This window comes from Puma concolor, chromosome B1 (genome assembly GCF_028749965.1).
Source record: "Puma concolor isolate L17-30 chromosome B1, mPumCon1.1.hap2, whole genome shotgun sequence".
Taxonomy (NCBI): Eukaryota; Metazoa; Chordata; class Mammalia; order Carnivora; family Felidae; genus Puma; species Puma concolor.
In genome coordinates, this window is record NC_141670.1 from 137,562,803 (window position 1) to 137,581,321 (window position 18,519).

At 38.9% G+C, this 18,519-nt stretch overlaps 1 protein-coding gene across 1 annotated transcript in view; it reads right to left on the bottom strand.

Annotated features, from left to right (window-relative positions):
* Positions 1-18,519, bottom strand: part of CDS1 (CDP-diacylglycerol synthase 1) — a 73,110-nt gene that overhangs the window by 51,255 nt on the left and 3,336 nt on the right. Inside the window, exon 2 of the mRNA XM_025921685.2 lies at positions 3,719-3,846. Within this exon, the coding sequence (XP_025777470.1) occupies positions 3,719-3,846 (128 nt within the window). The remainder of the gene's footprint in view (positions 1-3,718; positions 3,847-18,519) is intronic.

An 18,519-nucleotide genomic window follows, 5' to 3' on the forward strand; every position in this document is an offset into this window, starting at 1 on the left:
CTCCAGTCAATGCACATGTCCACTTGTGCAGTTTCGGGTGAGGGGGAGCAGGGCATTGCCCCTGGATGAGATGATAGCTGAAGAAGAGCTTCACTAACGGATAGAATCAGACTTAACTGGTTAAGTGACTATTCATCTCCACAAGACCCACACACAGGTCAATTGGGACAATGTGCCAAGTGCCTAAAAACCTTCAGGCCTCTTCTAATTTCAACACCTTATGCTCTGTTTAATATGATATATTAAAGCCTTAAAAATGAGCATAAATCTAGTGTTGCCTGGATGGCTCAGTGGGTTAACCGTCCACCTTTGGCTCAGGTCATGATCTCGCGGTTCGTGGGTTTGAGCCCCTAGTTGGGCTCTGTGCTGACAGCTCAGAGCCTGGAGCCTGCTTTGGATCCTGTGTCTCCCTCTCTCTATGCCCCTCACCCGTTTGCACGGTCCCTCTCATTCTGAAAGATGAATAAACATAAAAAAAAAAAGAGCATAAATCTTAACCTAGCTACAAAGAAAAATGTTTAATACAGAGTTGTTTTTATTTATTTTTTTTTTAATTTTTTTTTCAACGTTTATTTATTTTTGGGACAGAGAGAGACAGAGCATGAACAGGCGAGGGGCAGAGAGAGAGGGAGACACAGAATTGGAAACAGGCTCCAGGCTCTGAGCCATCAGCCCAGAGCCCGACGCGGGGCTCGAACTCACGGACCGTGAGATCGTGACCTGGCTGAAGTCGGATGCTTAACCGACTGCGCCACCCAGGCGCCCCTACAGAGTTGTTTTTAATTGTGAAAATCTGGAAACAAGCTAAACGCCCAGCAATTTTAGTTTAGTTGAATAAACTGAACTACAGTCATACAAAACAATATTATCATGTAGTCATTAAAAAATTTAAGTCATTAAAAAAATGATATAGTTTCTAATACCACAGAATGAAAATGTAACCAGAAAGGTAAGAAACAGTACAATGCTATTTTTATATTATACACCACACACACACACACACACACACACACACACACACACACACACGAATACACACAACGCAGAAGAAAAAAAAAACTTCAAAAAGTAAACATCACAATATTTTAGGTATCAATGTTTTGGTGGGAAGATTACAAGAGTTTTTTTTTCCCCCCTGCAATTCATGTAATTTTATAATGCAATTAATATTTTTAATTCTATGCATCTACAACTTCTAAATTTTTTCAAGACAGACCATTTTGGGTATTAGATTAAAAAGAGCCTAAAATGAATTAAGATAGAGTTTGAAACATTCATGTAACCTTTAGAGCAAAGTCTGAGAAGACTGAAACTTGTTATATATTACTTATTGTTCATTTTTTCAAACTAATTGTAATTTTTTTTATTCATCTTTGAGATACAGAGCATGAGCGGGGAAGGGGCAGACAGAGGGAGACACAGAATCGGAAGCAGGCTCCAGGCTCCGAGCCGACAGCACAGAACCCGACACAGGGCCTGAACTCACAAACTGTGAGATCGTGACCTGAGCTGAAGTCAGACGCTCAACCGACTGAGCCACCCAGGTGCCCCAAAACCAATTGTTTTATAAACAGAACACAATACCTAGGTTCATAATGTGGTTCTATCACTTACTGACTGCATGATCCTTGACATATAACATTTCTGTGCCTCAATTTCCTCATTTATAAAATAGGTCTATATAACTGAACCTGTTACAGGGTTGCTGTGAGAATAGTCACTATGTGTAAAGTGCTTGGAGTAGTGCCTAGCACAGAGCATATGCTCAAGAAATAGCAGCTGCTATTATTTGCTATTGTTACTTTACACCAGGGAAAAACCCTTCATCATTAAGGAAAAATCTAATATAAATGACACACTAAAGAAATCATTCTTCAGAGGTATTTTTTTCATTTTTTAGAGAAAGTAAGAGAGAATAAGTGGGGGAGAGGGACAAAGGGGGGGACAGAGGAGGCAGGAGAGAGAGAGAGAGAGAATATCTTTTTTTTTTTTTTTTTTTTTTTTTTTAACATTTATTCACTATTGAGAGACAGAGAGAGAGCATGAGCATGGGAGGGGCAGAGAGAGAGGGAGACACAGAATCCAAAGCAGGCTCTAGGCTCCGAGCTGTGAGCACAGAGCTGGATGCAGGGCTCAAACCCACAAACCGTGAGATCATGACCTGAGCGGAAGTCAGATACTTAACCGACTGAGCCACCCAGGCACCCCAAGAGAGAGAGAGAATATCTTAAGAATCTTAAGCAGGCTCCATGCTCAGTGCAGAGCCTGGCATGGGGATCAATTCAATAACCCTGGGATCATGACCTGAGCTGAAATCAAGAGTCAGATGCTAAACATGACTGAGCCACCCAGGCGTCCAGCATCATTTTTATATAACATCAGTATAAAAAAATTTCAGGGGCGCCTGGGTGGTTCAGTCAGTTAAGCGTCCAGGGTCATGTCATGATCTCATGGTTTGTGGGTTCCAGCCCCGCATCGGGCTCTGTGCTGACAGCTCAGAGCTCAGAGCCTCATTTGGATTCTGTGTCTCCCTCTCTCTCCACCCTTCCCCTACTTATGCTCTGTTTCTCAAATATAAACAAACGTTAAAAAGCTTTTAAAAAAAAATTTCAGAGTTGAAATAGACCTGATAAGATTTTAAAGAAAATGTATATGTGTGAATGAGGTCAGAAAAACTAGGATCAAGAACTATAAAAATAATAATCATGTTTTCAATAATGGACAGCAAAAAGTTATTCTATTGGTTAAAAAATATGAAAATTTCTGTTTGAATCAATTTATTCTAATATGGTTATCTCTTAGATATTAAAAAGCAGAAAAATTTGTATTACATTTATTAGATATGACTAACCAGTGTTTTTTGTTATGACCTACTGGTAGTAAAACCAATTTAGTAAGTCACAACTAGCCGTTTTGTTCCATAATATAGAACAGTATCAAAAGAAATCAGAGAGTATCACACACAGTAGCAAGAATTGCTTCATAACATTTTGCAACAGTTAAAATATACATTTCTGTGTCTCTTGGGATGTGGTGTAAAATATGTCTTTTACTGTGTATCACAATCAAAAAGCTGGAAAAACACTGTTCTATACCAACATTTAAGATTTCACACATTAATCTGGATAAAGCTTACATTTATTTTGCTTTTGTAACTTTTATAATTCATATTACTAAAGTATACAATGGAGGGCAATATAAAAGTTGCTGAATCTTGATGGTGATCAAACATTAAAAAATATAGCAAACATAAAATGATAAAAGGGTTGTGGAGTTTGGGGTGATAATTTAAGCTCAGTAAAAGAAAAACAATGACCTATTTATGTGTGGCATTTGAAAAACAGGGAACAGAGAATATGGAATTTTCTTTATTAGACGTTCCAATACCAGGAAAGGCTACCTGATGTAGTAAATGGATCAGCGGCTTGAGCAATCTGACAAAACTAGGACAAGAGTCTCGGGTCTATACCTTCCTAGCTCTGTAACCTTCATCAGTTGACCTCTGAGATTTGGTTTTCTCACACTTCACAGGACTGTAAGGATTAAATGAAAGAATATACATCAAGCATTTAGTACCATGCTGCATATTTGGTGAAAAAGTATAAGCCCTCTCTTTCACAGTTCCAAAACTGTGAAAAAGTGAGATTTATTACACCAACCGGCATAACCGCACAACTTCTCCTGAGCACCCATTATAGTCATCTTCACCTAATCATACCTGGAAGATAAACCAGACAGAGCTTTCTTGAGGATCTCAGGGGTTCTATCTGAGGATGGTGGGATTTCTGGAATATCAGAATCGGTTCTGGAATCCAAATCTCCGTATCTATCATCAATATCTGTTTCCTAAAATTAAAGAAAAAGGAAAATCACTTTGCAAAATTGAAAAACGAAAAGAGTACATGCTTGCCAAGGTATTTAACTTATTGCTCAGTGTGTCAAATCTCAGTTACATAACTTGAAACAAAAAAAGAACTTTGAATAACCAAGCACTATTGTACTTCCTGTTAGAAAGTTTGATCATCTTTGCTAAAATCTATCAATATAAAGGATTAATTTAACCAAAAGACACAAATAGAAGCTCCTATATTATTTAAATCAGAAACCTACCAACAAGAGTCAAATGTTGGTTGTTTTGCTACTTAACTGAGAGAACATGTTAATTCCGATCAACTGCACAGTTTCCTTTTGATTACAATCAAAGCCATCAACAAAAGAGTGTCTTACACTGGCGTGCATATATATATATATATATGTATATATATATATATATATATATATATATATGCATATATACCATTTTCACTTCCTTCATTTTTATTAGATCCTCAAGAGACAACCTCAGTGAAGCAGGTCAAACAGACATTATAACCTGTTTTATGGATACATAAACTATGATCAAAAGCATTTTATTTGATGGTAATATTTTTTATAAAGTTATTTAAAATGCAAACTGACCTTTAAGAACACATGTACAGGAGCTGTGTGTATATGCTCTAGCCTTTGACAAAGGTGGTCACTGTGGAATTTCCAGGGTTTGAGTGACCAAGGAATTTTAAGAACAGATCTATCAAACATTGTTTTAAAGTTGTTCATTCAGCTCTAACGTGTCTCCACCCCTATGTCCTCCCCTCTCCCACACCCACCACCCTCCACCCCCAGCAACCTCGAGTAAAGAGTGCTACACATACATGTGCTTTGGGAGAGTGGTTTACAGACGGTGAAACTGAGGCAACGTGCTGAACTGGGCTGGAGGAAAGGGAATATTTACAGGTGAATATAAGCAGAAAGAACACTGAGCAGAACCTTGGGCCAGAAGTGATCCAAGGAATGAGTGCCTAGGAATTCAGAATGTTCCAGAATCTCAAACCGAACTGAGCCCTTACTAGCAACCAAGTTTTGGTAAATATCACCCCTTTTACCGGTTTCTTCATCCAAATAATGGAAGCATTTAATATAACACCAAGGACTCAGTAAAGTCAAAGAAGTAGGAAGCTATTATTATGATTGAATCAAGTCTTTCAATTCCTCATTAAGTAGCTTACCAAATAAAATTTTAGCCTCGGGAGAACACTTTCACAGGTTTTGTAAAGCAATAATAAACTTTTTGTTTACTAACTATAACTTTCTTATTAAACAATTATTAAATTAAATGTGTCATCATACCAAAAATAACAAATGAAATAGACATGCTGAATTCCCACTGCGACACCGAGTCAGTTGTCCTCAAAGCAGCTTAAACATAGAGAGATGTTGATGACTATAACCCACCAGACAGAACAACCCCTGAAAATGTCAGGGCACTGCTGCCAGTCTGACATGCCAGCAGGTCCTTGACATCTAGAATGATGGAACACATCACTTCTCTTTTCCATTTCCCTACCACCCTTTTTTTTAAACTTCAATAACCCAGAGTGTTGTAGGTGTGGTGTGAGTAGTGGTAGAGATGGTGATTAATGGACCTGGCTCCCTAAGGCAACATCACCATGTTGCAAAACAGCACTAGACTAGGAATCAGAAGTTGCCAGCACTAATTCCACCTCTACTCTATTACTGTGATGAAAGGCAAATCACTTGACCCTTTGGTTAAGAAACTCAGCCTTTGGGGGCACTTGGGTGGCTCAGTCAGTTAAGCAGCCAACTTCAGCTCACGTCATGATCTTACAGTTCACGAGTTCAAGCCCCATGTAGGGCTCTATGCTGACAGCTCAGAGCCTGGAACCTACTTCGGATTCTGTGTTTCCATCTCTCCCTGCCCCTCCCCTGTTCATGCTTTGTCTCTCTCTCTCAAAAATAAATGTAAAAAACATTTAAAAAATTAAAGAAAGAAAATACAAGAAACCCAGCCTTTGGTTTCCTCGTAAATTAAAAGCATTGGACTAGAACTCAAACTGTGCTCTTCCAAACACAAAGCTCTCAGCAAGCTACCTTAAAGTCTACTTGGCAATAATGGTGATGCGCCACAACTGCCCCCCCCCTCAAGATAGCTGCCCTGCTTTTATTTTCATTAATTAAGCTTCTGATTTCTATTTTATATACCTTAAAGAAACTCAAAATGAAACTCTGAAGATTTAACTACGCTTTTTCGATTCCATTCTAATAACTAAAGAATGAAAGATGATTCCAAAATAATGATATTTTAGAGCTATGTTACTCAAATATTGGAAACCCATTCAGTTAGGAGCAAGCCCATCACTCATCTTTTCCCATCTCCATCCTCACCCACTGCTCTGTCCTTGCTGAACATCATCCCCTCTCACATAGCTCATCCCCCTGCCCTCTAGCCTGCCTCTCAAATTCATTTCAACATAAAAATAATCTTTCTAAATTGCAAATCTGATTTTACCACTCTGCAGCCTGAGGCCACCGGGACAAAGCCAAACTACTTAGCATTGCTTTTACTGTTCTTCATGATGAGACCCTGCTCTTCCAGCCCCTCTTTGGTGACTCCCCAGTTTTCACAGTGCCATACTCTCTTGAATGCAGATGTTTGTTCTATGTACAAAGTACAAACTGCACACTTTCTCTCTTGCTCTCATCCCAGTTCCCATCTCCACATCTAGCTACTGTCCCTCAGCCTGTGACCTCAGCTTCCAGGTTATTTCCTTTGAAAAGGTCTTTGCTCACCTCCAGCTCCAGGTTAGCTGTTCTTCAACTGTGCTTCCACAGTTCCTCTAATTTTTACATATTAGTTTACATCAAAACTATTTGCTTGTCTTTATTTTCCAGTAGTCCACAGGCTTTGTGAGAAGAGGAAATACCATTCACTGGCCTCACTCTCAAATCCTAAGAGGTCAGCAAAGGAACTTGCCCAGTGGCTGGCTTTTATGAAACACTACATGAATATGTGTTGAATGAATTGAGTCTGTCAACTCATGCTAACATTTAAGATTAAAATAAGTTCTCATCTGTTCTTGCTAGTTGAGTAGTTTTGGCCAAGTTACCATGCTTGAAACCTCATTGCACTTATTTACATAAAATGAAGGCTTCGGACTATGCAGAACTACTATTTTCCAAATACTAAACGTTAATGAAAATATGTCTGAGAGGGGTGCCTGGGTGGCTCAGTGGGTTAAGCGGCCGACTTCGGCTCAGGTCATGATCTCGCGGTCTGTGAGTTCTAGCCCCCCGTCGGGCTCTGTGCTGACAGCTCAGAGCCTGGAGCCTGCTTCAGATTCTGTGTCTCCCTCTCTCTGACCCTCCCCGTTCATGCTCTGTCTCTCCCTGTCTCAAAAATAAATAAACGTTAAGAAAAAAAGATTTTTTTAAAAAAAGAAAATATGTCTGAGAAATGATGGATAAAAGTCAAAGAAATAAGTTTATTATCTTGTAAATCCAATTCCTACGGTAAAAGTATACTTAGAAAATAAGAGCAAAACACTTTAAAAATATGGACTTATTTAACAGCCCTCACATTACCACAGAGGTAGGTAAATAATCATTTCCATTTTCTAGGTGAAAAAATTTAGGATCCAAAAGGTTAAGTGCCCATGTTTACACAGCTCTAAGCAATATAGCTTGCATTTGAAACCACACAGGAGGGAAAATAAAAGGACAATTCTCCCCCAAGTTGATCCACAGATTCAGTGCAATCCCAATAAACATCTCAATAGGCATTTTTTTCTTTGTAGACATGTACAGGCTGATTCTAAGAGTTACATGAAAAGGCAAAAGACCTAGAAGAGCCTAAGCAGCATGGAAAAAGAACAAAGTTGAAAGACTTACTTTAAGAGTTATTATAAAGCTGTAATCAAGCTGTTGTACGGGCATAATAGAAAAAATGATCAATGGAACAGAATAAGGAGTCCAGAAATAAATCCACACATACAGTCAAATGATTTTCAACAAAGTTGAAAGGTAATTCAATATGATGCTAGAACAACTGTATATCCATATGTTAAAAAGGGAACAGAACTTTGCTTTATATCTCATATCACTTACGAAAATTAATTCAAAATAGATCACAGACATTTACATAAAACTATAAAACGTACATATCTTTGAGAACTTGGGTTAGGCAAAGATTTCTTAAATATAACAATGAAAGTGTGATCTATAAAGGATAAAATTGACAAACAGAACTTCAACAAAATTAAAACTTTCTGCTTTTCAAAAGACACTAGTAGGTGAGCAAGAAAACAAGCCATAGACTAGAAAAAGATATTTGCAAATCACATTATCTAGTAAAAGCCTTGCATCCAGAATATATAAATAATTCAAAATTTAATTTTAAAAAATCCACTCAAAATACATGGGCAAAATATCTGAATAGCCAATACACCAAAGGCAATACACAGATGGCAAATAAGCATGAAAAAAATGTTCAACATCATTAGTTATTAGGGAAATGCAAGTGAAAACCACATACAACACTACTATGCATCTATGAGCATGGCTAAATTTAAAAACAATACCAAACTGATGGAGAAAATGTGGAGAAACTGAAACTCTCATGCACTGCTGGCAAGAATGTAAAATGGTAAAACCACTTTGTAAAATAGTTTGAGTTTCTTAAAAAGTTAAATATACATCCATCACATGATGCAGTCATTCCACTCCTAGGCATCTGCCCAAGAGGAATGAAAGTATATATCCACACAAAGACTGTACATCAGATGTTCACAGCAGCTTGATTTGTAATATTTCCAAACTGGAAATAACTCAAATGTCCAACAGGGAAAAGAACAGGTTGGGCTATATCATATAAAGGAATAATATGGGTGACTATCAAAATAATTTACACTGAGTAAAAAAGCCAGATAAAAATGTACATACATATGTTTATATGCATACACATATGCATAGAATTCAATTTATACAAACATTTTAGAAAATACAAACTCATCTGAAGTGCTAGAAAGCAGCACAGTAGTTACCTGGAGGTGAGCGGGGAATCACAAAAGGGCAGAAGTAAACTTTTGGTGGTGATGGATATGTTTATAATCTTGATTACAGTGATGAATTCACAGATACATGTGTATATCAAAACTTACAAAATGTTGCAGTGTCAGTATGGTTTAGTGTATGTCATTTATAGATCATGATGACTCCTGAAGACCACAGGTGAACCAGGAGTCAGGGAAAGAGAACTGAGGTACTTCCCAACACTGGGGACTGAAAAGACAGGAACAAGAGAATGGGCTCCAGTCTACTCAAGATCATGGTTCCAAAGTCTCTAAACTAATGAAGGTAAGTAAGCAGTTTAGAATTCAACAAAGGATAATGTATTAAATCACTCAAAGCTTCCAACCTTTTTATATCAGATTCCCTAAAAAGTGAGTCAGTCAGGGTCAGCTTCTCCACTATTGGTCCCTTGAGGTTCATGGTGATCCCTGTACTAGTTAGCATTAAAACTGCAACCAAGCAAAAGGACACAGAGCTCTCTGTGCATAAAAGGAGGAGGCCTTTTAAAAATCTTGAAGCTGAACAGTTTTTACTTGAAATAACATTAGGTTATATTCCCGATTTCAGCATTTTCTCTCCGTTCCTCCATTTGTCCATAAACACACGGATTTCCTTTGCTTTCTCCCAGGACAAGAAGTGAACACTAGACAAAATTGCCTCTATCTGTGCTTGGGAGGGAGACTAAATCAACTTATTTCCTAGTGAGTCATCAGTATTGTGAACTAAGAGTGGGGTACAGGGGTCTTCAAGACCTCTGTGACGAAGATGAACAGTCAGAGGACTTTATATTCTAAAAAATCTGATTATCTCAGTGATCAGCTCTATGGTCCTATCCTGCACTTATTATGATCGATAAAGCCTCTTTGCCTTTTCTAATTTTGAATTGAAAAGGAAAAGACTGGTCCTCCAAATCTTTGCAGCCCTGTTCTAGTCCCCCACTGAAAGAAAAAGATGATTGTATGCTCCAATGCACAGCCATACTATTCTGATCAGGTGTTACACTATTTAGTGCATCCCAATGCTGGGATCAGAGAAAACCCAATGTGCATCAGCAGCACATAAAATGCCCTAGTAAAAGGCAAATCTGATTATGTCAATCATCCATTTAAAATCTTCCAGGAACTTCCCACTGCTCAAATCCAACCGCCTCATTCTCCAGCCAGGGCTCTCGGCATGCCCACCATGCCACTTCATGCTCTGCAGAACTGAACTTCCTGCATGCCCAGAATGAACAGTTTTATTCTCATGACATTTTGCTCTTGTAACGTGCTTCCCTCCTCTGAGCCTGGCTTTGCTGGCTAGTGTCTGTTTATCCCAAAGGTCTCAGCTTTGATATCACTTCTAGAAAACCTTTCTTCAGGGAGCCTATCAAAAGCCTGATAAGGGTGCCCAAGTATGTCCATGTCTTGAGGAACCTGTGAGTATGTCACAATGCAAAGGTGAATTAAAGTAACAGAACTAAGTTCGCTACTCAGCTGACCTTGAGATGGGGAGATTAGCCTGGATTATTCAGGTGAGTTTCATATAATCACAACGTTCCTTAGAAGCAAGAGAGGAGAGTCAGAGATGTGATGACAGAAACAAGAGGTCTCAGTGATGCTGACTTTGAAGACAGATGAAGAGACCATGAGCCAAGGCATGCAGGCAGCCTCTAGAAGCTAGAAAAGGCAGGGAAACAGATTTTCCCCTAGAGCCTCCAGAAGGAACACAGCCCTGCCAATGCCTCAATTTGGGCCTAGGGAGACCCACCTTGAACTTCTGATGTCCGAAACTGGAAGACAGACTTGTGGTGATTTGGCAGAGCAGCAACCAACAACTAAATTCATAGCCCCTCAGAGCAGTGGTGTAGCTCCTGCATGTCCCTCAGGCAGCCTAGCTCTGCCACAGTTTACAGGACGCAGTTAGGTTTCCAGTTCACCCACCAGAGTCTTGTCCGCCACTGCCATGCCTGTAACCAGGAGCTCAGCGAGTGTGTCCTGAGTAAATGGTGACCAGTCATCTCTACCTCCAAACGGAATCAAGCTGATTCTCCCAATCTGCAGTACCGTTACTCTATTTTTTGCCAGTCCTATAATGCTACCTACAATATTCAAATCTGATCTAGTTTCCAGGCCTGTTTTAAGTGTTTGCTATATTTTTGGCTCATTCTGATTTTTTCCCAATGACACCCAACTCTATTATACATTAAAATTGTACTAGATCTTATGGTTTCGGTTATATGAGTGTTAAATTCCAAATTAGGAATAAAGATCCCTGAAGATGAAATCCATGGGATAATACAAAATAACTTAGAAATCTGAGGAGTTTTATTCAAATGTGGAATATTACTGTCACCACAAATTTGCATTTTATCTGAGATCATATAGTAGTGCTGAGCTCTCCAAAGGGACATCACTCTTTCATGGCTAAGAAAAATAATGCTTACAGCTCTTCTTGCCTTTTGGAGGGAAAAACAAGTATATGCACTAAGAGTGATTAAACCTGTCCTTGGATATTTTCTACAATATGTGAACCTTGACTGGATCCTGGTTTGAGGGGGGAAGGAAGAGGGGAATCTTCAATAGACATTTTGGCACCAAAAGGGAAAATATGAATATGGATCCCTTTTAGTCAAGAAAGTTATTAATTTTTTTAGATATGATAACGGTATTGTGGTTACAAAGGAGAATGTCTTTAAGAGATGCATGATTTAGTATCAGGAGTGAAGGGCCATGAGGTCTGCAGTTTATTTTCAAATGGTTCATTAACAAAATATTTGCATATATGGCAAGATAAAGCAAATCTGTCCAAAATCTTAACAGTTGTTAAATCTAAGTGCTGACTATATGATCATCATACTAGCCTTTTAACTTTTCTACATTATTAGACACTTTTATAATAAAAAGTTAGGAAAAAATTCAAAACTAAACAATACACTGGGGATACAAATATCTTATAAACCTATCAAGAAAAGAAAATATTGAATACAAAATTCAAGGTATGATTAGCCATGTGCCTAAGGGGTTCCTTGTATCATGATACTTTCATACCGATACTATATTTATTTATAACAATTTTATAAGTAGTACCACCACCTGTAGAATTCCAGGGGACACCATCTACATTAAGCCCTACATGAATGGTGTCCCAGAGTTGTTCAAAGACAACACAGAAACAGTTCATGTACAAACACAGTAAGTAGGTGAAAAGAAAATAAAAACCAAAACCCTGAAAGAGACAGGAGTCCAATTTTGTTTTCCAGATCTGGATTTCTGCATTTCAAGGTAAAATGTTAAGCCCCCGGTAGGCTTAATAAACATTTGCTGCCCCACAGCACCACACTGTCTTCAAATAACCTGCTTGGAATAGAAACGTGGCATTGAGCCCAATCTTAACTGCCACGGTTTGGTCCCACCTGGGCCAGACAGATGAAGAAGTCAGATTGGCTTCATCCAGACCTACATAAAGCTCTTAAACAGCTGGCCATGGATCCTGGCAAATAAAGGGAATTGCAAGCATAGCCAGGAACAGAAAAGTATCGCTGGTTCCCTAACCACCACATTAGCAAAAAGGAACTTGAAATTTCTATAGCTAGGAGCTCCTCACATTGGACTGGACTCTTGTTTCTCCCTTTCGGTGCATTTCAATTTTATATTTAAAAGAAAGTTCACAACACTGATAGTTCTGAGTCTTAAGCAAACAAACATTCAATGACATGACATGAAAAACAACTTTGACCTCTCCCCATGGATAAGAAAATTAGTAAATGCTTAGAAAAATAACTAAACTTGGCATGTGACCAACAACCAATGGATTGCTAATGAAATTAGTTCGTTTTCTGGAGTCACTCAAAATGTGATGTCATTCTCATTAAATAGGTTCTGAAACATTTCCCAACTAAATGAATCAAAGTATAAACAGCTATAAAATAAAAACAAATGATTTCTTGGGGCGCCTGGGTGGCGCAGTCGGTTAAGCGTCCGACTTCAGCCAGGTCACGATCTCACGGTCCGTGAGTTCGAGCCCCGCGTCAGGCTCTGGGCTGATGGCTCAGAGCCTGGAGCCTGTTTCCGATTCTGTGTCTTCCTCTCTCTCTGCCCCTCCCCCGTTCATGCTCTGTCTCTCTCTGTCCCAAAAATAAATAAACGTTAAAAAAAAAATTTTAAAAAAAAACAACAAATGATTTCTTCTCCTAATCAATCACAAAATAAGTGAGGAAACACTAAAAACTATTTTGTGTGAGTTAAATCCAGGTGCTGGAGTAAAATCACAGAATTATAGATTTTGAGCTAAAAGAGTCTAACCAAATTCAGAAAGGCCAAATTAGTTCAAAAATCAATGTGAGTAAAATCACAGAATTATAGATTTTGAGCTAAAAGATTCTAACCAAATTCAGAAAGGCCAAATTAGTTCAAAAATCACAGAAAGTAGTAAGAGTAAAAAAGTTCCTAAGTAAATATTTTAAATAATTTTTAAATTTAGGGCCACATACCTAATTTCTCCTTTATGTTTTTTTAGACAGAAAATTTAGGGTAAATCCTAGGTCTTAACACTGTGTGACCTTGGGAAAGGAATTTAGCTTTGCTCAAAGCTATTTCCCTTGTCTACACAATTGTTAAGAGATTGAAATTGGCATTATGTACAAGTGAGTATTTTGCAAACTATGATTACTTTACTACCTTTATTCCATACGATTGAAGTCCACAGTCCAAGAAATCAGTATATTCTACAATTAGTTGTTGAGCAAAAGACAAATCCTGGCCTCACCCCTTTTTCAAAGGTACAAAGAGTCACAAAAAAGGTGACATTTAATCAGAACCCCAAACAGGCATCCAACAAGTATTTACTAAATGCACAGAAGGAAGCCAAGCCTCACAAAATACATCCGTATACAAATTCTTAAGTGACATACTTTCCTTATACTAAATCAAAACCTGTATTTTTTTAAAAAGACATTCCCAACCACAAAACAGTTAAAGAAAAACAAGCAGAAAAAACCTTTGTATTTAGCTGTGCTATCCATGAAGAAACAGAGGAAAGCCTGCTTTACAAAAATGCACATATATAAACATGAAGGATAATCATACTTTACATGTATACATCCTAATTTTTCTGTAGGAGATAATTTCCAGAGTATTACTTTAAACTGTGCTACATTTCCCTAGGACATCTGTGCCAAACAAAATATTGTTTGCCTCAAAAAGTCCACTGCAGTACACATCCAAAGCCTGATATAGCTGAGGACATCCTATGGTAAAATTTCTCAAAATATTAAGAAAATAAACTGTTGAAAGTCAAGATCACAAACAATAAGGAAAAACTCATATGGGATGTCCCAAGAATAGAACACATCATTTAAAGGTATGAGAACAAACTACCCGCCCTCACCTCCACATAGTTTACTACCTACATTAACATGACTTTAAAATGTGACTGTCGGGGCGCCTGGGTGGCTCAGTCAGTTGAGCGTCCGACTTCAGCCAGGTCATGATCTCGCGGTCCGTGAGTTTGAGCCCCGGGTCAGGCTCTGTGCTGACAGCTCAGAGCGTGGAGCCTGTTTCAGATTCTGTGTCTCCCTCTCTCTGACCCTCCCCTGTTCATGCTCTGTCTCTCTCTGTCTCAAAAATAAATAAACGTTAAAAAAAATAAATAAATAAATAAATAAAATAAAATAAAATAAAATAAAATAAAATAAAATAAAATAAAATAAAATAAAATAAAATGTGACTGCCTACATTAGCAAAACTTTACTATTCCTGACACTTGATCTACAGTTCACTGTTCACCAAAAGACCTTCTGAAAGACACATTAACTCTTTAATGGGAAGCATCAACAAGTTTCTTCCTAAGATTCTTTGAACCCTTGCCTTAAAATCCTTGTGTGGCTACTGCCAACAACCCCAAACTGTTATTTGTGATCTTTACTCAGTCCCAAACAAGTCCTTGCACTGAAAGACCTGCATTAAGCCAAACTTCGATTCTCACTAAAATCCAACCTTACCTTTCCCACTCCATGACTCTGTCAAAGCTCTGTTCAGGTGCTGTTCTCCCTCAACATGGGAACCCATAAACTCACCTTTGTCTTAGTCTTATTAATTCGTAGGTTGGTAATATTTGGGAAGCCTGCATTCAAAATATGTTGTTAAATAAAACGAATATGCTGCAAATGATAACAGAACCATGAACAATTATTTAGGTGGTAATACTGACTAATAATTGATCAACAACTGGGGAGTATCAATCTCAACAGTATTCTAGATGTCTAGATCTAAATACTAGTATTTATTAACAGCCTAGATTTAAATGAAAAAAAAAAGAAAAAGAAAAAATGTTTATTACACCTACAGGTGATCCTAAGACAAACCCATCATGAAGTGTGGCAAAATGATGAATTTATAGAAACACAAGTTCCAAAACTAAAAATTAAAAAAAACAAAACAAAACAACAACTATAGTTGTTTGTGAAAGAAACTACACACATCTGAAATAGGGAAGGACAGAAATTAACTGACCAGATCGTTTCACCCTCAACCTCACAAACCAAAATCTGTACCAAGGTAGCAGCCCTACCTTGTCCCCCAGCCCTCTATTCCACATGTGCCCCTCTTTACTAGCCATGACTTCCATGTGCACCCCTCTCTCTCACTTTGGTCTAGGAAATCAGCTCTTAGCTTGACTTCCAACTGCTCAATCCCTCTCAATCCATCCAGAGCTTCAATAACCTACTTTGGTCTTCAGTCCACTTCCCTGCCTACCCTAACGTGTGGTCAGCCACTTCAATCTGGCCTCGATGATTTGCTCATTCCGTTGGCATTCCTGACCTGGCATTCCCAGGCTGAAATCACACTCAGTGCCTTTCTTATTCTCAGCTATTGAATGGGGGCTACTCCTAACACATATATAACTGTTGTGAGGTGCAAGTAAGGTAAGACGTTATAGGGGCCAAGAGCAGGCAGCCCCAAGATGAGCCACTTTGGAGGGAAGATTATTTTGAATTAAAAGCAATCAAAACCCAGCAGATTCAGAAAAAGTTCTTTGCCTCCCCCCACTCCAACTGCCTAAAAAGAATTTAGATAGAAGGAAGCCCTGCTCCAGGTAGAGAGCTATCACCATAGATAGCTACATTATACTATGAACTAGGTATGATACGGAGGAGCCGAGCAAGGCCTGTTTGATCAAAGTCCTCCATGTCCTGTTGTTTCTCAGAGGCCCAGCAAACATTTGTTTGCCAACGTTTGCTTTTCTTCATCCTCCTGTGAACTGTATTTCTTCCCTCTGAAACTCCAGATCCCTACTCCCTTTCTCCTTATACACCCCCTTCTCCTTACATACCTCATGTTGCCTGTCTTTGGAATTTCCATGTCTGTCTTGTTTCCCTGGACATATAAAATTAAATTTTATTTTCTCCCATTAATCTTTTTTTTAAGATTTATTTATTTATTTATGAAAGGGTTAGCATGCAAGCAGGGGAGGGACTGAAAGAGAGAGGGAGAGAGAACCCCAAGAAGGCTCCACACTATCAGTGCATAGAGGAATGCAGGGCTCAACCCCATGAATCGTGAGATCATGACCTGAGCCATAGTCCGATGCGTCACCAACTGAGCCACCCAGGTGCTCCTCCTACTAATCTGTCTTGTGTAAATTTCATTCTTAGTCCAGCTAGAAGGACCCTGAAGGTCAGAGAAAAGTCTTCCTCCTCAATAATGTAAAAGTACTCTGTGAACTCTAAACCAGTCTACAAGTATCAACTATTATGACTATTACTACTACTGACTTAAGAACTATGCTAATTTGGTACAAATAACAAATTTGTGTTATTTTAGTTCAACTGAATCATCTTTTTATAGAACTTTTTTAATGTTTATTCATTTTTGAGAGAGAGAAAGAGAGAGTACGAGCAAGGCAGGGGCAGAGAGAGAGGGAGACACAGAATCCAAAGCTGGCTCCAGGCTCTGAGCTGTCAGCAGAGTTCCATGCAGGGCTCAAATTCACCAACCTCTTGACCTGGGCTGAAGTTGGACACTTAACTGACTGGATCACCCAGGTGCCCCTCAACTGAATCTTCACTGGTGATAATTCTATTGGTTGCCTCTTGGTCGTTTCATATCATACTCTCTAAAATAAACTCCCAACAGGTCCTAGTCAGCAAGGACTTCTAGTTCCAGCTCTGCTGCTTGCTCCAGGTTATTCTGGGCAATAACAACCACACTCTAGAGCAAGTTTATTATCTATATTATATTATGTATATATAGATTGGGTTGAACTAAATTGTTTCTAAAATCCCTTGAAGCTATATGGTTCTCAGACCCTACTTTACTGAGAAAAGTGAAAGCATCAAACATTTTAATCTACTCTCTTCTGCTTTTCAAAATGTTTTTGCATCCACCCTCCATTCCTTCTTTCCTTTCCCTGGATACTCTAATCTGTATTCTTCACACCCATCTGTTTCCTTTTTTCTAAAGCCTGCCCATCCTCATCAGCATCTTGACTCTCATTTGACTTCTTTCATACAAATACCTATCTTCCCTCCTTTGAAAAAGGAGATTTTTTTAATTAAAATTTTTTTTATGTTTATTTTTGAGAGAGAGAGAGAGAGCACAAGCAGGGGAGGGGCAGAGAGAGGGGGACAGAGGGTCTGAAGCGGGCTCTGTGCTGACAGCAGACAGCCGGATGTGGGACTCAAACTCACAAACTGCAAGATCATGACCTTAGCTGAAGTCTGACACTAAACCGACTGAGTTACCCAGGTGCCCCTGAAAAAGGAGATTTTCATTTGAATGTCTTCTCTAACTGCTATCCTGTATGCCCCTTCAATGGCACTTTCTAACAATAACCACCAGTACTCTACCTCTCACATTCTTCAACCTAAAACCTAGCTTCTAGGACCTTCTGCTAAACTCTCTGTTCCATGCCTCCCCTTCATCCTAAATACTATTGATGATATCCTTCCTTGAGCCCCCAGGACCTCATTATCTTGGTTCCCTTCTTATATATACAACTCTGCTCTATACATGGGCACCTCCCAAGGTTCTGTTTTCAGTTTTCTCCCCTCTTATATTCTAATCAAAAGTTGACATTTCCAGACCCGAACTTTTCATTTCAGTTTCCATCACTACCTTGAATCACCTCTATTTTATTTATTTTTTTATTTTTTTTGGTAATGTTTGTTTATTTTTGCGACAGAGACAGAGCATGAGCAGGGGAGGGGCAGAAAGAGAGGGAAACACAGACTCCGAAGCAGGCTCCAGGCTCCAAGGTGTCAGCCCAGAGCCTGACGTGGGGCTCGAACTCACAAGCCATGAGATCATAACCTGAGCTGAAGTTGGATGCTCAACCGACTGAGCCACCCAGGCGCCCCGAATCACCTCTATTTTAGAGAATGCACAACCCAATTCACTCATGCCAACTCCCAACCTGCAAAACTACTCCCAAAGTTTTGCTTCTTCCCCTAAAGCCTCTTAAGTTATGGATCAAAGTGTACCTGCTAGCAGGTTCTTCCTGTATTACTCTTAACTCTGATCTACCTAGTCTAGGTCCCACAATCATTATCTAAAATATACTTTCTCTCTCCACCCTTATTTCCCTGCCCCTACCAGATCTACTACAAGCCCTGTCATTTCACATCTATCACATTTG